Source organism: Betta splendens, chromosome 16 (genome assembly GCF_900634795.4).
Source record: "Betta splendens chromosome 16, fBetSpl5.4, whole genome shotgun sequence".
NCBI lineage: Eukaryota > Metazoa > Chordata > Actinopteri > Anabantiformes > Osphronemidae > Betta > Betta splendens.
Window position 1 is genome coordinate 1,822,814 of NC_040896.2, and position 22,787 is coordinate 1,845,600.

The 22,787-nt window shown below is 41.6% G+C and overlaps 1 protein-coding gene across 3 annotated transcripts; it reads right to left on the minus strand.

The window, feature by feature from the left end:
- Window positions 1-1,720: 1,720 nt before the first annotated feature.
- On the minus strand, window positions 1,721-22,734 carry zufsp (zinc finger containing ubiquitin peptidase 1). Of its 3 annotated transcripts, XR_008692819.1 has the most exons (12): window positions 22,586-22,727; window positions 22,414-22,480; window positions 8,846-9,322; window positions 7,468-7,563; window positions 7,271-7,386; window positions 6,852-7,020; window positions 5,035-5,223; window positions 3,914-4,079; window positions 3,705-3,742; window positions 3,582-3,625; window positions 2,088-2,305; window positions 1,721-1,875 (listed from the first exon to the last, which is right to left on the minus strand). XR_008692819.1 is itself a non-coding variant. In XM_029128746.3 (11 exons), the coding sequence occupies exons 3-11, from the start codon at window positions 9,318-9,320 to the stop codon at window positions 1,828-1,830; spliced, it is 1,638 nt and encodes a 545-aa protein (XP_028984579.1). In that variant the 5' UTR covers window positions 9,321-9,322; window positions 22,414-22,480; window positions 22,586-22,727; the 3' UTR covers window positions 1,721-1,827. The 3 variants fall into 3 exon arrangements, 2 of the variants coding, with proteins under 2 accessions (XP_028984579.1, XP_028984578.1); XM_029128746.3 differs by having other exon boundaries at window positions 3,582-3,742; XM_029128745.3 differs by lacking the exon at window positions 22,414-22,480 and having other exon boundaries at window positions 3,582-3,742; window positions 22,586-22,734.
- Between the last annotated feature and the right edge of the window lie 53 nt (window positions 22,735-22,787).

A 22,787-nucleotide genomic window follows, 5' to 3' on the forward strand; every position in this document is an offset into this window, starting at 1 on the left:
ATGCCCACGTGATACCTGGAGAGGCGTGATTGGGAGGAACGGCCTCCCTGATCTGAACCCGAGTGGTGTCATGTTATTGGACTTCTGCGCTACGAACCGTTTGCCCATAGCTAACACCATGTTCGAACATAAGGGTGTCCTTGTGCCATGTGCACCGATAGACACCCTTATGTTCGAACATGGTGTTAGGCCGGAGGTTGATGATAGACTTTGTAGTTGTTTCACCTGACCTTTGGCCATGTTTTGGACACTCTGGTTAAGAGAGGGACTGAGCTGTCAACTGATCACCACCTGGTGGTGAGTAGGATCCGCTGGCAGGGAAGGAGACTGGAACGACCTGGCAGGCCGAAACGTATCGTGAGGGTCTGTTGGGAACGTCTGGCTGAACCCTCTGTCAGACAGACCTTTAACTCACACCTCCGGGAGAGCTTCGACCAGATTCCGAGGGAGGTTGAAGACAGAGTCTGAGTGGACTATGTTCTCTGCCTCCATTGTGAACCCTGCCGTTCAGAGCGGTGGACGCAGGGTTTCCGGTGCCTGTCGTAGTGGTAATCCCTGAACCCGGTGGTGGGTTCGGGATTACCATCAAGCTGAAGAAGAAGTCTTATCAGGTCTGGTTGACCTGTGGGACTCCTGAGGCAGCTGATGAGTACCGAGAGTGCAAGTGTGCAGCTCGTGCCGTTGCGGAGGCAAAAACTTGGGCCTGGGAGGAGGACTATCGTTTGGCCTCAAAGAGATTCTGGCAAACCGTTCGACGCCTAAGGACGGGGAAGCTGTCCTTCACCAACTCTGTTTTCAGTGAAGGTGGGGAGCTGTTGACCTTGACTGGGGATGTTACCGGACTGTGGAAGTAGTACTTTGAGGGCAGTGGGGGTGGATGAGATCCATCCTGAGTACCTCAAGTCTCTGGTGGTTGTGAGGCTGTCTTGGGTGACACGCCTCTGCAACATTGCGTGGACGGCGGGGACAGTTCCTCTGGACTGGACAACCGGGGTGGTTGTCCCTCTTCACAAAAAGGGGGACAGGAGAGTGTGTTCCAACTATAGGGGATCACACTTCTCAGCCTCCCTAGGAAAGTCTATGTCAGGGTACTGGAGAGGAGAATTCGGCCTACAGGAGGAACAATGCGGTTTTTGGCCTGGTCGTGGAACGCTGGACCAGCTTTATACCCTCAACAGGTGTATTGAGATTTAGGCTTATTCACCAGACCTTGATTCATCTATTCATGAAAAGGAAACAAATAGCGACTAAAGAGGAAAAAACAGGAAAAAAAAACAATAAGAAAATCTTTCTGCTTCCTGGTGCATTGGGTCATCAGATCATCGGATTCACAGTCAATGCATCGTGGCAAACACAGAAATAAAAGCAGCCTCCTGGAACACGTTTGTCTGGTGCCTTTAATCATGAAGCATATCCATATTTTCAATGCTTAGGCTAGCATTGGCCTTTAGCAAAGTGTTCATCAGATTCAAATGAAGCGCAGGTCTGTTAATAAATTACGTCTGCAGGAATAAATGCTAGCAACCTGGTTAATGTTTTCTTTTCATAAAACTGAAATAATTAAACGTTTGGTCATTTTCTTCCACCAGTCTAATCACGTTCAAGTGATGTCAATCCAGACTCTACAGCTCGTGGCTCACTCAGGGCCTGTCTTTGTTTTTGGGTCAGTCTGAGTCATTCTGTTCCATTTCTCTAAGTGTTCACTGAAAAACAAACTATGTGACGGAACTACAGCACACTGTTTATTTCAAAAATTTAGACAGAATTCATCAGTAAATAAACATTTTTATTAATTAATAAAGTAAAAACAGAAGCGGTTAGGACTGTTCATGGGATCCTTTCTGCTTGCAGTGTCCTGGACTTCAAGATGCTGATCTGTAAAAACAAACACCAGTGTGCTTACCTACACATATTAAACCAGATAAAACATCTAAAAACCCAAAGCTGCCGCGTGCGTCAAGTAAGGCTGCACAGCAGCTCTGCAACTGGTGCCCCCGATGTCTACGTGTCTTTGGGCTATGACCGAACACGCACACGTAAACCAACATTAGAGTCTTTAACCAGCTGGGACCAACATGGCAGCTCACCTTTTTGCCTTCAGCTGACAACAAGCCCTGCACTGCCACCACCTGGTACTGCTTGTGCTTCAAACTGGATGGGAACCTCCTGATGTTGCTCATCGCTCTGGAAATGTCTTTGCTCAGCAGCTTCCTTGTGTCAGACACGGAGGAACCAGGGTCCAGAACCAGGAGGCACAGATGACCATTCTTCCTCTGCTCCAAGCCAATGATGGAACAACTGTGACCTGGAAATGGTGCAGGGGGATGAAATGTGGAAACAGTAGCAATGGCAAACAATGTTTTTATCACAGCTACAGTAAGGAGAAGACATGGCCTAGATCATATTATGTATATACATATTATTAGTAAAATCATGTCAAGACAAATACTAAAAATGTGTTGTTGAGATACCACAAGATGGGCTGTAACAATCCTGACATCACTGGAAACACATTTTATCATATCAACATAGATTTTTCTGTTCCTCAGCTGCTATTTATAGATTGAGATCAGTCATTTCATAGTTCCATCTTCTGCTGCGCTGCTATACGTGGGAGGCAGAGCCCCTATGGGAAAGGGAGGTATCACACAACAGTGATGCACAGTGGCTTGTGGATCTGAGGAAAGACCACAGCAACCTCCCTGAACAGAACCCAGTGACTATAACAGTGGCAGACATCCAACAAAGAGTCTCAGGTATGAAAAACTGGACAGCACCCGGCCCTGACATGATCCACGCCTACTGGCTAAAGAAGCTCACTGCAACCCATGAGCGCCTGGCAGCACAAATGAACCAGCTGCTAAGGGATGGGACCCACCCTGAATGGCTAACCGAAGGGCGAACGATCCTGATAATGAAGGATCCCTCAAAGGGCACAGTCCCATCCAACTACCGGCCAATAACCTGCCTCTCCACAACATGGGAGCTCATGTCAGGCATCATCGCAGCTAAGATAAGCGGGCACATGGGTCAATACATGAGCGAAGCACAGAAGGGCATTGGTAAGGATACCAGAGGAGCCAAACACCAACTCCTGGTTGACAGAACAGTTGCCCAAGACTGCTGAGTGCAACACTTCTCGACTACAAGAAAGCCTATGACTCAATGCCACAAACATGGATCACTGAATGCTTGGAGCTGTACAACATCAATAGAACTCTAAGGGCCTTCATTGCAAACTCGATGAGGTTGTGGAGAACCACCCTTGAAGCCAATGGGAAGCCACTTGCCCAAGTATCCATTAAATTTGGCATATACCAAGGAGATGCACTGTCCCCACTGCTGTTCTGCATAGGTCTGAAATAATAAACAAGACTGGCCATAAATCACCTCCTTTACACACACATGGGGGTCAGGTGTCTGGTCTTAATTGGTTGTACTGTAAAGCAGCAGACATCCACTTGTAAACCTGTGTGTGACAACTCTGTTTTCTTCCGAGCTGTCTACTGTGGCTCCTTTCTTTGACTGACTGTTACTCATTATTGTTAATACTACGCCGTGGGACCAAGTGCTCAGGGTACCTTGGTGCTGCAGGTAGAGCGGGGGCAGCGATGTCTGGATGAGTCTGGGGGGTAGTTTGCCACTGTTACTTGACTGAGAGAAATACTCTTTAACCCAGTCAAACAGCCGGGGGTGTGTGTCACCTGGGCCTGTTGGCTGGTGGAAGTCAATGATGCGAGCACTGAAAGCACAGTACAACATCAATTAGTGTCATCTGCTATGAATGTAGCAGATGCTAACCCTGCCCTCAGCTGGTGAAACATGTGACTTCACACAGGTCAGAAATGTTTGAGTCTAATGTACCTGTCAAAGTAACTAAGCAGCCACACTAACAGAGGGTGGTACTACTTACTGGATTTCCAGAGAGGTGAGGAGGGAGAAGATCTCAGTGGCTCCAATCCAGGCTCGTGTTCCCTGCAGCTGCGAGTTGAAGTGAGATGCACCTTGTGGGTCTAGTCCCTTTCTCCAGGCCTCCTCAATCATACACTGCACATGAGGGATACTAGGTGCCGTCTTTGCTGTAGGAGAGCATCAACTGTCACAGCTACATTGCTCAAACACATAAATTTCACATTCGTAATTGGAGGAACGAAACCTTCAAATGTTTGCAATTATCTATGAGGAATATGTCTGTGTGAACACCAGAGCAGCACGACTCAGGCACTGCAGGCAGCATAATGTAAAGCATCACACCTCTAGACTACGTGACACCTGTCAGAACTGTGGGCATTTAGTTAGTGCCAATCAAGGCGCATATTGCTGGGCTGGAGTATGAGTGGCATTAAAGAACACTGGGTTTTCTACTTTATGAGGATGTCAAAGGGAGGAGACAATGGTCCTCCACTGCACTGTCCAGCTCTCTGGGTGCCTCCTCCATGCTGGCAGACACAGCCAACCTGTTTATGTCTACCAGTTTCTGAAGGTAAACGTGTCTGTGCACACCAACCCTGCAGCGTTCAGAGGCTGACACACTTTCCTGGTTACTATTTACTGACTGGAGTTGGAGACAGCTGTGGTAGTACTGTGGCAGTGCATACCCAGGGAACAGCCAGTGATACCTTTGGGACATCACTGTCATTGCACATACAATTTCAAGCAGGTGTAAAAAAAAACACCATAACATTAGTCTCACCCATTGCAGGACACACTGTCTGTCCTAGAGAGCAGAGTAAGTGACAGATTTATCCACCTTCGCTGTAAGGAGGAGAGATTTCGCAGGTCTTTCCTTTCTGCTACTCTACAATGAATACTTCTTATGTGCACATGGTGCACATTTCTACCACGCTGTTATGTGCACTATGTCACCGGTGCCATTATACCAATCGCTTTAACAAACTGCACTCACTTTAGCCCCATACACTGTACATAATGTTAATTAGAGATAACCTGTGGAGATGATAGCGTTTTGTCTTTTCTTTTTCAAAATTCTGTTACTCAAAAATTACTACTGCTACTACTACCACCACGAGTCACCTTGTAGGAAGGGAGAATACATGTCTATTCTGTGGAGCGACGATAGGAGCATCTGGAAGTTCCTGTAACCGCAGCCCCAGCCTTGATCCCCTGCAGAGGAGCCGTAGTGGTCTGTATCACAGCTCAGCCACACGTGGATGCAGTCTCTGCATTCAGCCTGGTAGTACTCACAGAGGGCTCTGATCACACCTACACGTACAGGTGAAGCACACATACACATTGTGAAGAAATTTCCCCATTGTGGGACTATTAAAGGTTTTCTTATTCTTATACCATATTTGCGTAGGTGCAGTATAAGCAGACCTACAGCTGAGGTGGAGTAGTAGTGAATAAAAGTAATGTACTCAAGACATGACAATTACACAAAACCAGTCCTTTTTTAGGCCATTAACATGATCCTAAATACAAACCTCCGCTGCTGTACCAGACAGCAACAGGAAAGCTGCCTCTCAAGGAAGCTTTGCACAGACTTGTTGCACAACAGAAAAATATTAATAATACAAACAATAACTAACTCTCACGCATTCATGTGTTTTGAACAAACAGGTACAAACACTATTTACATCTGAAAAATTCATAATGTAGCTCACTTACAAAAATGTAGAGTGTCAACCATCCATAAAATGCGGAACACAAAGAGGGATTTTTAGATTATGTGTGTGTGTGTAGAGAACAGGCTTTAGTTTACTTCCACTGTAGGTACTGAATGTGAGAGCACAGGAAATGGGCTTAGGCCTGAAACAAAGAGCTACGATTCAGACAGATATGCTAGCTATGGGAACATTCTGTGAAGATTGAGGGAATGCTGAAGAACCAGTTCAGGACAATTCAATGAAAACAGAGCGTAGACAAGTACGCAAGACTGTGAACTCAACAGTCCCAGTGTATTTTTTTACTGAGGTGTGAAGCCAGTGGACAATAAATCCACAAAACATCACGAAAAAAAACTTTAGTAACCAGGACAAACAGTGGTAGATCAGAAGCAGTCTCTACAGTTTAATCCCCAATATGTACCAATTTTCAGCCAGAAAGTTTAGACTTTTTTCACTCTCTTTGTGATGTTAATATCTGTATATATACAATTAAATGAATCAACCACATCTCATATCTGATCAGCTTAGTTTATTTTCACATTTAGGAAAAGTAGAAGATGAGATATGATGACATATGAATTAAATGCACTCTGTGGTGACAGAGATGTGCGAGAATGCGTACAGATTATGACAGCGCACGTACCTGAATTAAAAAATAATTAGCATTGCCATAATTCTTTGATTGATTTGATAATTCCAAGTTATAGCGTATTCTATTTAAATGAATAAAAATTTCACATTGGGTGACATTCCTGATTCCCATCTTGACCATGTGATGTGAGCGACACATGGTGCTGTGAGTGTGAGCTCATCTCCACCTACAGGTCATTATGAAGGAACACAAACTGTGTTTCAACAAATATGACGAGTAACTAAAACACTAAGAGCTACCACTGTAACTTTGTCTCAAGAGATAGAGCAGTCGCCCACCCTTTATAAGATTAGTGGTTCCCTGCTCCCTGGGTGAACGTTAAACTGTGTGCGAATGAGATGCAGTGTTACAGTACCAGTAAGGTAGAAAAGTACCATTTACAAAAACCTGATGGGCTGTGTCCATCACATGCAGTATAGCCACCACCACTTAAAAAGCACATACTGTATAGCCACCTTGGTGAGACAAGCAGGCATTGCTTTCACTAAATACAGTTTAAATGTCAACATCAGGCATTGTTAAGGCCCTATTAGTAAAACAATGACAATGTAGTGTTGCATGTGCCGACATACCCCGAGTTCTGGTTCTGCCATCATCAGTGCCTGATGCCAGAGACTCCATCATCTCAGCCCTCTTACAGTGAAACTCTAGGGGGTCCATGCGGCCCCTGGCCACAGCTCTCTCCATGCTCCTCTCCATTTGTTTGCTGTAGCCTCCTCTATTGTCCAGACCATACTGTCTCTGCACAGTCAACACACAGTACAATTTATGTTACTCAAATGTAAATCTGTTATCCAAACTTCTACAGTACTATATATCATTGGATATCTTTCGAACACAAAAAGCAGCACATCTACTTTTGTAGAACACAGGAGTTTTTAGTGACCACACTAAATAACAGTTCAGTCACATTGTCAATCACTAATCCAAAGTAAGAATCCCTGTGTATATGGGTGTGTACAAGAGGTGATGTGCAGTTTAGTGTCCAGACCTGCAGCTTCTTGAACTCCTCTCTCTCCTGCTGGGCTTCCTTCTGCCTCCTCTTTTGATCCTCCTCCTGCTGAAGCTGTATGGCCAATTCCAGGTCTGAGACAGGTCTCACTGCAGCTACAGAAGCATGTCAGAAACTTAATCTGAGTCAAAAAGAGAGCCTGCAAAGGAGAGACTGAATGACCTATGAATACACACCTGTTCCTTGGTCTAAATGCAACTCCACATGTTCTTGCAGGGTAAAACTCCCACTACAGACAGCAAAGCACACAGGACACTCAAACCTCCTCTCACCTGCAAAACAGATTTGAAAGGAGAAGCGGAAAATATGTCAGTGACATCAGCACCATCGTTATAGTGAACTAACTCACATGCTGAACATCTAAAACTGGGAAACTACACATAGCGTCATGTGAGCAACCACACCTGATTGACTGCTGACTGATGTCAAGACAGACCCTAAACAACCAGCCAGAAAAAACCCCAAAATAAACTGTGTTCATTTTAAATATTAAACCCCACCTCTAAGCTGGTCCTCATGTCCACATCACATTGCCCACGTTAACACCGGTATAAGTGATTGATGATGAAACAGGATCACTGTGATGTTAATTAGGCAGCAATGTAAATATGATCTATAAATTTACATTCACAAACAACTGTCTGAGAACAAAGGCAGCACGTCGGCCCCTAACCAGTAATTAACTGGTCCATTGTTCATCCATCACTAAGCAGAGCTTTAAAAAAATGTACTGTGCCTAATTCTACTCTTTAAAGCACAGCACTAAACTCAATTCAATTCAATTTTATTTATATAGCGCCAAATCACAACAAAGTTATCTCAAGGCACTTTACAAAGTAAGGTTTAAAACCTCACACAACTAAACCCAACAAATCCCACATACAGCAAGCATTTAATTTGACAGCAACACTGGAGAGGAAAAACTCCCTCTAACGAGGAAGAAACCTCCAGCAGAACCAGGCTGGATGTGGGCGGCCATCTGCCTCGGCCGGTTGGGGTGAGGGGTTAGAGAGAGAAAAAAGCACAGCAACAACAACAAGCAACAACTCAATGATGCTACTTTGTTATCACAGAAGCAAACTGTTCTAATTATGGAAAACTATAAAATATATTGTTACATATGACAAAGCTCTGACCTAATAATGATCTGTAGACTTTTACTGTATGGTTTAGGTTTTATAAGAAGTTTGTCCTTGCAATGTGAGGCCGTTTCTATCAGGCGATACTGTAATACAGCACATGCTCCAGAAGAGTCACATGGTTTAGTTATTTTAGTTCTCCCTAAACTAAAAAGTGATGTTCTTAGACTTCAGAAAGATTGTCAATAGGGTTAGAGAAGGATTATGTTTGCACTAATAAATGCTGCCGTGTCTGTGGGCTGCAGTCACAAATGAAATGTTGTCTCATCTAAACCTTATATTTTAATATAATATAAATATCATTATCACAGATTTTCTACACAGCAGGCAGTGGAGAAGATTCTCTGTAACAAACAATGCACAGGTCAAGTAAATGCTGACTTGATATTTAGAAAAGCCTAAAAGTCTGACTGACCTTTTTTTGGTGATGACATCCACTTGGCCTTTGTCTGCTCATGCATTTGAACTTCGTTGTTGTAGGCTCTGACGCACTCCTGTCCAAGTTTAAGATTGCATGTGGACTCCCCAGATGATAAAGACTCTCTCTCATGTGTGCTATTCGGTTTAGGCTGTAATGAATCTGTGTTCACACCAGAGGCAGTGCCGGGTGTTGCTTCTCTAAATGTATTGCAGATGTTCCCAACCAAGAGCTGAGATGTTTGGGGATGCTCTGTCTCAGTTACACTGGCAATGGATGTGGAGTGGGTCTGTGTGCTGTATTGCTCATCTGGATGTACACAGCTAATATGGAGACAAAGTTCATCATACGACACTGTGCTCAGGGAACAGAGTGGGCAGTACATGTCATTTTCCAAGTGGCTGAGAAGAAGATGTGTCTTCATGTCTTCCTTCAGCAGGACATCCTTACCACAGATTTCACAGGTGAGCATGACTGCAGTGAGACACAGAGGATCACTTTCAATTTTCTATACAATGGATTATTATGAAGCAACAGACTGAGCTTTGATTTATTGTCATGATAAAATGACTTAACTCTTACTTTTAATTTATTCTTTAAAAATACATAACAACATATTAATAGTTTAAAACACACTTTAAGAATGAATTGATCAAGAACATCCACATTAGAACATGCCACACGTTTATATATACACTGTAAGCACTATTGTCATAATGCTTTCTGCATTACAGAAAAATTAGGGTTTGCAGGGTTGCTACTGCCATAGACACACAATATTTGAATGATGGAATGCTCTAGATGGAATGTAACATATCTACCAAAAATCAGCTTTGTAGTTTCGCTCCGTTTTGTTTTTTCGCGGCGGCCATTTTGTTTATTATCACAGCTCTCACACTATTAATATCTTCTGACTTCTTTATCACTTTCACTGTATTGTTTTTCGCGGCAGCCATTTCTCTTCTGTCTGTGCGTAACTAGTCCTACATACTTTAAGCTACAGAAACCATTCAAATATCAAAATATTCAGCTTTTTAAGGAGACGTTGGCTAAATAATTTAAATATTAAGCTTTTTTCAACTTTTTTATGCCCCATTGAAATAATTGGAGAAAGCCTTTCAAATACTATTTCAGCTTTAACTAGATAAAACATTTCCATAGTAAAATGCATTGAATGCTTCCATGCTGAAAGTATTGCTGAAGAATTGCTAAAAATAGTTGAAACATTTAAAACATATCTGAAAGTAGCTTAAGCACATAAAGTATAGATGAATGTATCTGAACAGAACTGGGTGTTGTTTAAAAAGGGCTAAATATTTTAAAAAGAAGCTGAAGCAGTTGAATTTCAAATTAAAAGGAAAGTATGTAAAGGATTGCTGAATTTTATGAATTATAGCTGAATGCATAGGTTGAAACATTTAAAACAGCTGACAGTAGCTGCAGAGGAAGTAGCTGAATTTTAAATTTTGAAAAGTTGGAGCAAAGGAGGAAACATGTGCAGTGCTAAACAGTAATATAGTCTCATTACCTAATCATAATTAACCAGTCAAAAGCAGTAAATGTGCTATTTAGTGTTAAGATTTGGATTGGTCCTTTTCTTTTGAAAAGGAAATGGAGAAAGTGTGTCCCTAATTACTAAACTGTAAAATAGGCATATAATAAAGTCATAATAAACCAATTGAAATCAGAAATATTGCTATATAAAGCTGGAGATCTGAATTTGTGCTTTTATTTTGAAAAGTGTGTGGGGTAATTGTTAAAGTGTAAAACAGTGTGAATGACTAGTCACAGATGACCATTTTATAATGTAGCTGAAAGTTGTTGATATATTAAATATAACTCAATTTATATGAAGGAAGGAAGAATTGAATGCATAAACATGCCTCCAATAGGTATTAAAACCAGATTTCCTGCCCCCGAGTCGAGAACTTATACCATTGAGCCAGAACTTTGTTGATAGACTAGTTCGAGTGAGGTTTCGAACCAGAAATTCCTGCATTAGAGTCATGCTCTTTTGCCACTCAGCCACACCAGCTGCTTGAAGCACTGCCCAGAGTAGCTGTGTACATACTACTGGAAAAACGGAAACTTTCTAAAATGTCTTCATCTATAATATAGATTACTAATATAGTAATACATTAAGCATGTAAGTCAATTTATCTGGGAAATACAAGTATTTATATTATAATGTGATTGCATAATCATGACTGAGACAGGAATCAAACCCAGATCCCCCGCTCCACAAACCATTGAGCTACAGGATATAATAAGCAAAAGACGACATAGCCGAAGAGCTTCCTCCAGATGGAAAGAAATGCTTAGTCATTTTAGCATGTTTATTTCATAAAACAAAGAGTTGAATGTTGCAACAGTCTCAAATGTGTAAATGTAAGAAAAATGTGAATATTTTAATACAGAACCATTCATCAATCATTGCAATTTCAATTTTAACCTATTGTAGTGGCCCACAGCATCGATCATGCATCAATTATTTTTTTCTACTGTATAGGGAAAAGGTCAAAGTGGACAAGCATTTGGTGATTAAAATACATAAATAAAACATTGACATACTTTAAAATATTGTAACATATAATTAGTCTCCTATTTAAACATGAAGAGCCTAATCCAAAATGTGTTCATTATTCATTCAAGGGTCACTCCTATTAACACCAGTTCCTGGTATGGTACATCATCCACAATGCATTGTACTAAAAATTTGCATATATTGTTGAATGCAGCTGATTCGATCTGCAGAACAAAATGTGCAAGCCAATGACTGAAGCCAGTGAGCCACAGGATATCAGCAGAAAGAGGACGTAGCTGAAGAGTTGTCGCCACATGGAGAGAAGTGTGTGTGTGTGTGTGTGTGTGTGTGTGAATCTAACATATTTATTGGTTCAAACAAAGACTTGAGAGTTGCAACAGTCCCAAAAGGGGACAATATGTTAAAATTTCAATTTTAACATATTGTAGTGGTTTGTAGTGTTATAGTTAAAGTTAGGGTCCAAACAATGTTATAACTTTGGTAAAATTAACTTAGCATCTATTAATTTATGGTTGTAATGTGTTCTTTTTGTTCTTTTTTTTGTGGCACACCATGAGTCAGGAGAGTGTGTGTGGGAGTGACCATCAATGAGCAGTGATTTGTTTGGTGTGTGAAAAATAAATGGGATTTGTTTTCTACTAAGGGAGCATCCAAGAGAGGCTGTCTCTCTTGTTTGTTTACCTGCACAGACTAATCCTAAATTCTGCAATTGACCTAACTTAACTTTTGTTCTAATCAGTCCTGAAGGATTTTTTCAGTCCTGGATGTCTTACAATGTAGAAAATGCAAACCTATCTTAATAATTTACCATAATCATGCATCAATTTTCTTTCTACTGTATAAGCAAAAGGACAAAGCTGAAGAGCATTCTGTGATGAAAAAACAATTTAAATTAAATTTTGATAATATTGAAAACCTTTAAAACATAAAGATTCGTCGTTATACCAAATAGTCTAATGCAATAATTGTTTATTAATCATTGCAATGGTCACTCCTATTAACAACCAATTCCTGTTATAGTGCATCCCCCACAATGCATTGTGCTATAAATTTGCATATATATTGTTAAATGCTGTAATGTTGAATTAATTCCTTAAAAACACCGCCTCAACTATATGAAAGACCAAGTAGTTTAAAAAAGCTTAATGTCTACACCTACTCTTATGGGGACTCAAGAGTGCAATAAAATCATCAGTAGTATGCATAGAGCTGCTGTGAGCATTAGGAGTTTGACTTGTAAGTCAAAGTGCTACTGAGCTCAATCTGCTGCAGCTGTGCCATTGTCATGGAACAGGCAGTGAGGCTGATTTCCACCCCAGCTGAACAGGCCTGTTACACCAAAACCATAAAGATTATCACAAAAATAACTTCGCTTTATGAATCCCAAAGCATCAATGAGCAACTGCCTGTACCTCTGTGATTTTACCCAGAAGTCAGAGAATATTTTCCATTGGAGTGAATGCGAGGATTTCTGAAACTGTGTTCGCTTTCAGGCAGATACAGACTAAAGTGTAGTTTTAATGGCTTAGCCAGGCACATCATTGGTAAGAAGAAAGTATGACTACAAACGAGTGAAGAAAATACGTTCTAGCTGTGACATCCCCCACTAAATCAGACGCAACACAAACTAATGGAAAGGCTGAAAATTCCTCAAAAACCACCCTATGCTTAAACTGCTATAACTCAGAATCTGTTAAAGATATGACAAGCTGAAGAATACATTAATAGTTGAATAGATAAGATAATTTTGTAGTTCAAATGGTGCCTGTAGCTTAAAGTATGCAGAAGTAGTTAAAGCTTAAAATAGACAAAGCTGAAGAAGATTTAAAAAGTTGTTTCCATTCATTTCAATGGGAAAAAATGAGTGAAAAAAGCTCCATAACTTGAAAAATATGAAACATATAAATGAGACACGTAATAGCCCGCGTTGTCTTAAAAAGCTGCACGTTTCCATAATTGAATGGTTTCTGTTGGAAAAATACTGCATTTAATCATTGAAACATATTTTGCTGAAACCCCGTTAGCTGTGCTATAGCTTTAAAGTTTCCTCCTTTCTGCTCTGCAAGACATAGGGAGTACCGGTGTGTAGCATCCTTATCTGATGAACCCAATGCTTGCTTTGTGCAGAAAATATTTCCCACGTACTGTGTGACTATGCACCTCCCAGAATGCAATACATACTATGAGCTGAATCCTTGTCTTCTCTTCAGTGAGAGGAAGTTGCCTGCTGTTGAACTGCTCACTCCTTGCAAGTAAAATCCTGAAGAAGGTCTCAACTGATTGTGTCTACTTTATTTAAGATTACAAAAGGGAACTAACAATTTCCCTAACCGTTTCTGTAGCTTAAAGTATGCAGGACTAGTTAGATGCAGACGGAAGAACTACTGCCTTAACTAACTGACTGAACTACTGCTATTGCAACCTTCAGCTTTGTGTTTGTTTAGCACATACAAGTCATTTCACAATAAAAGCAACAATTCATTTCAATCTTTAGCTTTAAAAGCATAATTTGTGCCTTTGAATGTGTCATTGTGACTAGTTAATGAGACTATTTTATAGTTTACATATTAAGCCCACACACTCAATCCTTTTTAAAATAAAAGCACCAATTCAGATTTTCAGCTAAAAATAGCAATATTTCAACAATTGTTCAACTGGTTAATAAGACTATTGTACTGTTTAGCAATTACCTGCACATGCTTCCTCCAATGCTAAAACTTTTCTAAATTTAAAGCTGCAGCTGTTTTAAATGTTTTCACAACTTTAAACTATTCTTTCAGCTCTTTACCTGTTTTGATACATTCAGCTATATTTATAGTGGATTTTGCATGATATGATGATATGATATTTTATTTAAAATAAAAGCAGCAAGCCAAATCTTTAGCTTTAATAGCACTATTTTTGCTTTTGAATGATAAATTATGACTATTTTGAAACTATTTTAAAGTTTAGCCACATGCACGCCCTCTAAATCCTTTCGACATAAAAGCAATAATGTAATTCATGAACTTGGAAAGTTGTGGTAATTACTGGTTAAGTTTGACTAGTTATTAAACTTTAACAGTTAAGCAATGAACCACAAATACTTCAATCTTTTTAAAAATAGCTTTTTGGTCACCTATTTAATCTGTCACCTTTTACGTTGGTGAACTTTTTAATCTTTTTCATCTTTTTAATGTTTGTCTTCTTTTTACCTTAGTCAACTTTGTAATCCTTATCTTTTTACCTTGGTCAACGTTTTAATGGTTATCTTTTTAATCCTTGTCATCATTTTGCAGTAGTCAACGTTTGGCATCGTTTCGGCATCAGAACAGCTCTCCCACGTAATTTCTTGGAAAAATTACGTTTTCTAGTTACTGATTAGTCAACTACACTATTAGATTGTGTAGTACTTAAACACACATTTCCTCTATCCTGGTGTTCTGACTTAATAATAACCAATTGTGAATGAGATTTTTTTTACAGTTCAGTAAATAACCACACACACACGCCTATTACAGTGCTTTTATTCTGAAAGGACTTAATCTTATGCTTTAATAGGGCTACTTTTGAATGGTAAATTATGACTATTTAATGACTATTTTATAGTTTAGTAATCACTCACACGACCTCTAAATCCTTTAAAATAAAAAGCACCTATGTAATTTTTTACCTTAAGTGGCAAGATTTTGGTTCTGACTGGTTAATTATGACTAGTTATTAAACTATTACATAGTTAAGTAATTAATTACAAATACTTACTTCAAATCCTTTCAAATTAAAACGCTAGTCGGCTTTTTCACTACTGTCACCACTGCACCTTGGTCAACTTTTTAATCTTTGACATCTTTTTACCTTGGTCAATTTTTGAATTGTTGTCATTTTTTGACCTCTGTCAAATCTTTTTAATCGTCATCTTTTTAATCGCTGTCATCGTTTTAACCTTTGTCAACGTTTTGTCATTTTCATCGTTTTGTCGTAGTCAACTTCTTTTCGGCAACAGAACAGCTCTTCCAAATAAATGGGAGTAACTCGAGATCTTACTTTTTCTAGATCTAAATGCCGCACAAACCTTGACTGTCTGCGTCTCCATCATATGACATTTGGGATTGGTGCAAGACTTTGATATAGATTTCAGCATTTTTTTTTCTAAAAAGTTTAAACTGAATGCCCTTACGTTACATAACCGCGGTGAAGTTAGTTTGACGTTGGAAATTCAAGAGACATTCGACCGAAAGTACCTCCAGACAAGCGATCCGCATTTTGTGTTCGCTACGCGAACACAGAACGAGACCGCTCGGTACACAAAGACGTTGACTTAGGGTCCTTCGATAAATTATTTGGATTTTCAAGAAATTAATAATTCAATAGACTCCAAACCATATGACCTACTGGTTCAAAACCTGCTCCAAACTGTGTGTCTACATCTCCTTCACAGGGCACAACCTTTTTTCTGAGGAAATAGTCATGTTTCATATTTTTCTATAATATTTTAGTATAAATATTACTGTAATTTTTCAATACCATCCACACCATATGACCTATTTGTTCAAAACCTTCTCTGAAATGTTCATCTACATCTCCTTCACAGGACAACCTTTTTTCTGAGGAAATAGTCATGTTGCATATTTTTCTATAATATATTTGTAGAAATATTACTGTAACATTTCAATACCGTCCACACCATATGACCTATTGGTTCAAAGCCTGCTCCAAACTATGTGTCTACATGTCCTTCACAGGGCACAACCATTTTTATGAGAAAATAGTCATGTTCCAAATTTTTCTATAACATTTTAGCATAGGTATTACTGGAATTTGTCATTACCATCCACAGCACATGACCTATTGGTTCAAAACCCTCTCTGAAATGTTCATCTACATCGCCTTCATAGGGCACAACCATTTATATGAGGAAAAAGTCATGTTGCATATTTTCTATAATAGTGTGTAAATATTACTGTAATTTTTCAATACCATCCACCGCATATGACCTACTGGTTCAAAACCTGCTCCAAACTATGTGTCTACATGTCCTTCACAGGGCACAACCATTTTATGAGAAAATAGTCATGTTGCATATTTTTCTATAATATTTTTGTATAAATATTACTGTAATTTTTCAATACCGTCCATACCATATGACCTACTGGTTCAAATCCATTTTTTTTCTGTCCAGCAGTTTAGCAAGCTGCATATCTTACACTGAATGCCATATTGTGATGGACAGCTTTGCTTTAACAAGGAGTATATATATATAGTATATATATATAATATATATATATACACTCTTCTTGATTTATGGCTTATTTGATGGTTTATTTAGCTAACACATTCATAACTAAACAACTGTTGTACTGTGGTTTACCTTGGAGATTAATACTAATACCAATAATAGTGTTAAGGTGTGTGCACATACGCATACAAACATATACATATCATATACATACATATATGTATTGTTATACATATCCCATACTACTTAATAAAAGTCATGACATACAACACAATTTCCATATTCACACATTATTGATATTGGTAGTGATAAGTATCAGTAATACTTACAGTTGGATTTAGAAAGTGTCCCACTACAAGGTTAGTAAGGCTGTAGCTTGATATTATTCACCCAAAGGGTGAGGCAGACGTTGGTGCATAAACAATGCCACTTGTGGAAGCCAAGGTGATGTTAGGGGCTCGGCCACTACACCCATCCAACAAGCAGAGGAAGGAATCCTAGCAGCCAGGGAGCCCACACACCTTTAGTTCCAGGAGGGCAGGTGTTGCGACCCTAGCCGCCCACACAGAGCCCCACAGGCAGAGCTGCAGCAGCCACAGAGACAGCACCCGAGATCAGAGTGGGTCGGCCTCCGCGCCCAGAGTGGGACCCGCCCCCAGTCCACCACCCCCACACGAGCGGAGCGGGGCCTACCCTATCGGCCCGACCTCATCCCCTGGCACCACACCTGCCTGCAGCACAAGGCCAGCAATTGGTGGGGGTCAGCAGAAAAGAGACCACCCAGGCAGACGATCATCGTACCCCGGGCGGAAAACCGGACCCCCCACACTCCAACCGCACCACACGCATACAAACTCACACAAACACAGACGCATACACCCACCCACATGTACAACACACATCATCACGCACACACTAAAGTGCACTGAAGGTGGGTGACACCTCCAGGAGCACGACCGCTGGCTGACGATGTGTCCCCCGGACAGTGCCCCCCCTCACCCTAAATGTCTTTTTGCAGTTAAAACTGGGTGGTAATCTCTCCACCAGGGCCAGTGGGCGAGGCCACAACTGGCCTCAGCCCCAGGCCCCAGTGAAAGAGCCCACCCCCGGCCCTAAATGTATGTGTATGTGGCTAAGTATGAGGAACTTTGGGAGATAGCCAATTCTCCGAGGGGTCCAGCAGGCAGAGCCATCAATAGGAAGGCTCCGTCTACTGGCCCCCCAGGAAGGAGCCCCCAGATTCCTGGACGAGTGTGTATGGCTAATGCAATTAAAACTGCAGAGCATCCCACTTGGGAGGGACGGAACCACTTCCCGGTAGCACCTGTCCCTCCATCAGCAGGACGCCCCTTGCAGACCTAAGTGGATGAATGTGGAGAAATGTAGTTGGGAAGCAGAGCACCAGGGTCCGCAGAGCCAGATTCCCGACTGGCTCTGCTACCCATCCCACCGCCCCCCACAACCCCCAGCCAGGGACACCCCTCTGGGCACAGGCTGGCACCCCCGGAGGGAGTCCCCCGGACGCAGGTCACCCAGGTCTCCACCGCCAGGTCCGCCCCCCGCACACCGGCAGGGAGGGCCGCCTCCGCTCCCCGGAGACAGGCACACGCCAACCCTCAAAATGGCCCTACTCCGGCACAGGACCGCCGGTCTCAGCAGCCACCACACCCCCGCCGCAGGAGACTCATGCGGCCAGCCCAGAGTCCACCAGTCCCGTTGTCCTGGTTCCTTAGGTAGGCAGGCACCCCCCAACCACCAGTGACTACCCCCTCCACCACTGTGCCAGACAGTATAGTATAAGATAGAGTATAATTTTCGTCATTGATTTGATGAAGCAGACAATGTGTCTAAGGTGGTATAATCTAACAAGCTGTTCAGGTACTGAGTAATGCTATTTTTTTTTTAGTTTTCCAGTTCATAAGGATGATTTTCTTTGCGACACAGAAGGCAGAAAGAAGTGTGTGTGATGAGTTTGTCTCTAGATCAAGCCCTCTTAGATCTCCTAGAAGACAAAGTTCAGGGGCCGCTGGGATTGGACAGCTTAACTGGGTTGACAGGTGTTCACATACTCTTTGCCAAAATTGCTGCACAGGTGAGCATGACCAGAATGCATGTAAGAATCTATCTGCTGTGTTATCTGTACAGTGAGGGCAAATATTTGAGTTTGTGAGACCCATTTGGAACATCCTTTGTCCTGTATAGTGAGTTCTATGAAGAATTTTGTATTGTATTAGTTGTAAATTTGTATTTTTTGTCATTCTGAATAAATTAGAACATATGTTATTCCAGAACGTGTAATTAGTGGTAATATTGAGATCAGCTTTCCATTTAGAGATCGGAAGGCTCACTGTCTGGTCTACATTGGAAATTAAGATATAGATTTTGGATACTGTCCTTTTCCCTGATATATCAATAAATCGCTCTATTACTGGTGGTGGTTGCATGTGGATGGCAGTATTCTTAATTTTTGCATTAGGTATTGACTTTAGTTGTTGGTATTCTAAGAAATTGGCCCTAGTGATTTTATAGTGGGACACTAATTCTTCAAAAGAGGTAAACTTGTCTCTTGTGAAAACATGTTTCAGATGTGTTATCCCTTTGATATGCCAAGTTGGAAAGTGTATTGCCTTTTTGTTTTGTAAGATGTCTGGATTGTTCCAGAGAGGTGTGTTTTGGCAAAGAGTAAGCGAAGACCCATTAATTTTAAGAAAATCCCACCAGGCTGTCAGAGATGCTTTTATGCTAATGCTCTGGTAACAACTATGATGTTTGATTTTGGTGCTGATAAAAGGGCAGATCTGCAAATTTAATATTTCCACAAAATGTTTGTTCAATGTGTATCCAGGAGGAGTCTGCTGGCATGGGTTTTATCCATTTGTGGACATGGTTCAGTCTATTGGCAAGAAAATAGTGGTGGAAGTTAGGTAGTTCTAGGCCGCCGCAGTGTCTGGATTTTTGAAGAGTTTTTAAACTAATTCGTGGTGGCTTGGTTTTCCACAAAAACTGTGAGATGTAGGAGTCTAATGTCTTAAACCACGCATGGGCTGGCTGAGTTGGAATCATTGAGAATATGTAATTAATTTTTGGCAGGCTCATCATTTTTATGGTGGCAGTTCTTCCCATAAGTGAAATGGGTAAGGACTGCCATCTTTTGAGGTTGGCTTCTATTTGTTTTAATAATAGAAGCAAAGCAAGAAGGTTCTGGGTTCGATTCCCGGAGGCGGCCCTGGTGCCTTTCTGTGTGGAGTTTGCACGTTCTCCCCGTGTTTGCGTGGGTTCTCTCCGGGTTCTCCGGCTTCCTCCCAAAGTCCAAAGACGTGCATTAGGTTGATTGGCTTCTCTCCATTGCCCGTAGGTGTGGGTGTGTGTGTGAATGGTTGTCCGTCTATGTGTTGCCCTGTGATGGACTGGCGACCCGTCCAGGGTGTATCCTGCCTCTTGCCCGTAGCCAGCTGGGTTAGGCTCCAGCACTCCCGTGACCCCGCATTAGGGAGTAAGCGGTTCAGAAAATGGATGGATGGAAGAGCAGAGCTGGTCTCACCACTGTCTTAAACCCTTCTTTTGAGTCTTGCTCAAACCTCTTTTCAACACTCCCTATCACACTGAACTGTTGACCCCGAGTACGTGAACCCCTGCACCTTCTTTACCTCATGGCATCAGTGGTGCTCTTACAGGGCATGAAACCATACTCCACACCAGAAAACTTCTCTTCCATTCTTCAGGCATCTTCTCCCAAACAAACTGGTTGGAAACTCCACTGCTGTCTCTTCTGGACACTTTCACACCTCTACAGGTACGTCGTCAGGACCAACATCCTTTTCACTCTTCATCCTTCTCATAGCTTTGCTCACCTCATCTGTTTCTTTTATTTCCTGCTCCACAACATCCACATCTTCATCCCTTCTGTCCCTGTCATTCTCCTCATTCATCAGCTCCTTAGAATCCTCCTTTTATCTTCTCTGCACACTCTCCTGGGTTGTTAGTATCTTTCCATCACTGTCTTTAATTACCCTTATCTGTTGCACATCCTTCCCAACTCTATCTCTTTGTCTGGCTAGTCTGTACAAGTCCTTCTCTTCTTCCTTTCTCTCTAACCTGTCATACAGCTCATAGTAAGCTTTCCTATTGGCCTTTGCCACCTCTTAACTCTGCTCTGAGCTTCATTTGTAGTCCTGTCTACTTTCCTCAGTTCTTTCTACATCCCACTTCCTTTTATCCAACCTCTTCCTCTGGATGCATTCCACTACTTCCTCATTCCACCACCAAGTGACTTTATCTTCTTTCCTCCATCCAGATGACATACCAAGCACTTTCCTACCTGTTTCCCTGATAACCTCTGCTGTAGTATCCCAGTCACCTGGAAGGTCTTCCTGACTACCCAGAGCCTGTCTTAACTTCTGCCTTAATTCACAGGTTTCTTCATTCTTTAGCTTCCACCACTTGGTCTTATTTTCTGTCATCTTACTCACCACCATGCGGTGCTGTCTGGCTACACTCTCTCCTACCAACACTTTGCAGTCACTAACCTCTCTCAAATGACCTTGTCTACATAGGATGTAGTCCACCTGCGTGCTCTTACCTCCACTCTTGTGTGTCACTCTGTGTTCCTCTCTATTCCGGACGTAAGTTTTGACTACAGCCATTTCCATCCTCTTAGCAAAGTCCACCACCATCTGTCCTTCTAGGGACTCTTTCCTTTACACCAAACCTGCCCATCTCCTCCTCATCACCCCTGTTCCTCTCACCAACATGCCTATTGAAGTCTGCTCCAACCACTACCCTCTCTCATCTGGATACACTCTCTATGACCCCATCTAACTCACTCCAGAATCTCTCCTTTTCCAACTCACAGCTACTTGTGGAGCATACCCACTGACTACATTTACCATCATCCCTTCAATTTCTAGCTTTAGGCTCATCACCCTGTCACCCTGTCTTTTCACCTCTAGAACATTGTTCACCACCCACCCTTTAGGATCACTCCTACCCCGTTTCTCTTCCTATACACACCATGGTAGAACACACCACTTTCCCTGTCATTGCACCAACGTTAAGAGTCTCTATTCTCAGATCTATGCTCCTGCCTTTCCTGTTCTCTCTCTGTCCATAAACCCTTCTGTCTGCACTCCTTCTTTGACCAACAGTAGTCCAATTTCCAACAGCACGCTGTAGGTTAACAGCATCGGTTCCTATGGACGATTTACATAGTTGTTATTGGCAAGTTTTATGCCGGATGCCCTTCTTAATGCAACACTCTCTATTGATCCAGGCTTGGGACTGGATCAAAGGTCACTGGCTTGCAACCTCTGTGGGTAAATTACATAGTCATGTTGCTTATTTTTCAATAATATTTTAGTGTTAATGAAACAACAAATATGGTTGTGCCCCAAGAAGGACACGTAGACACACAGTTTGGAGCAGGTTTTGAACCAGTAGGTCATATGGTGTGGATGGTATTGAAAAATTACAGTAATATTTATACTAAAATTATATAGAAAAATTTGCAACATTACTATTTCCTTATATAAATGGTTGTGCCCTGTGAAGGACATCTAGACACATAAATTGGAGCAGGTTTTGAACCAGTAGGTCATATGGTACACGAAAATGCGGATCGCTTGTTCAAACACGGACTGCTTGTCTGGAGGTAGTTTCGGTCGAATGTCTGTTGAATGTCCAACGTCAAACTAATTTCACCGCGGTCTGCACATATTTCTGTACAAGTGAAAAGGCATTGGATACATATAGAACGGGAGTACTTCTCATTCAGTTCATTAAACAGTAAATCATTGTTCACACACTTACTTAATATTGTCTGGTTGTTTAATTGGACGTTGACGTACTTCAGAATGTTCCCTAAATCCTACGAATGCTTGAAAATAAAAACACGGTTTACTCAATAGCTCAACTTCACTTGCAGATTCTTACGCACACTTTCTGCCCCGCCTTTGTCAAAACACGATGAAATTATACTCACGGTCAACGCAGTGAACGTAACACACAAAAGCTTTAGCTTCGAAACGTCCAGCGGTCGGCTGAGCTTGTACAAACGCACCTTCATTCAACGACTTACAGCAATATACGGGGATTGGGCTAAAGGGCGCAGGTGTCGCCGTTTAACAACACCAAAGAAGAAGAAAACGTCCGGCTCGAACTTTCCTAATGAAACAGAGACGTGT

Bases quoted from the DNA above. Each gene is read 5' to 3' on its own strand.
- zufsp (XM_029128745.3), bottom strand. From the start codon at position 9,320: ATGCTCACCTGTGAAATCTGTGGTAAGGATGTCCTGCTGAAGGAAGAC. The intron at 4,080-5,034 runs GTGACTCGTGGT...GCTCTCCTACAG, and splicing joins GTATTCTCCCTTCCTACAAG to CAAAGACGGCACCTAGTATC. The intron at 1,876-2,087 runs GTGAGCTGCCAT...TTGTTTTTACAG, and splicing joins TGTCAGCTGAAGGCAAAAAG to ATCAGCATCTTGAAGTCCAG.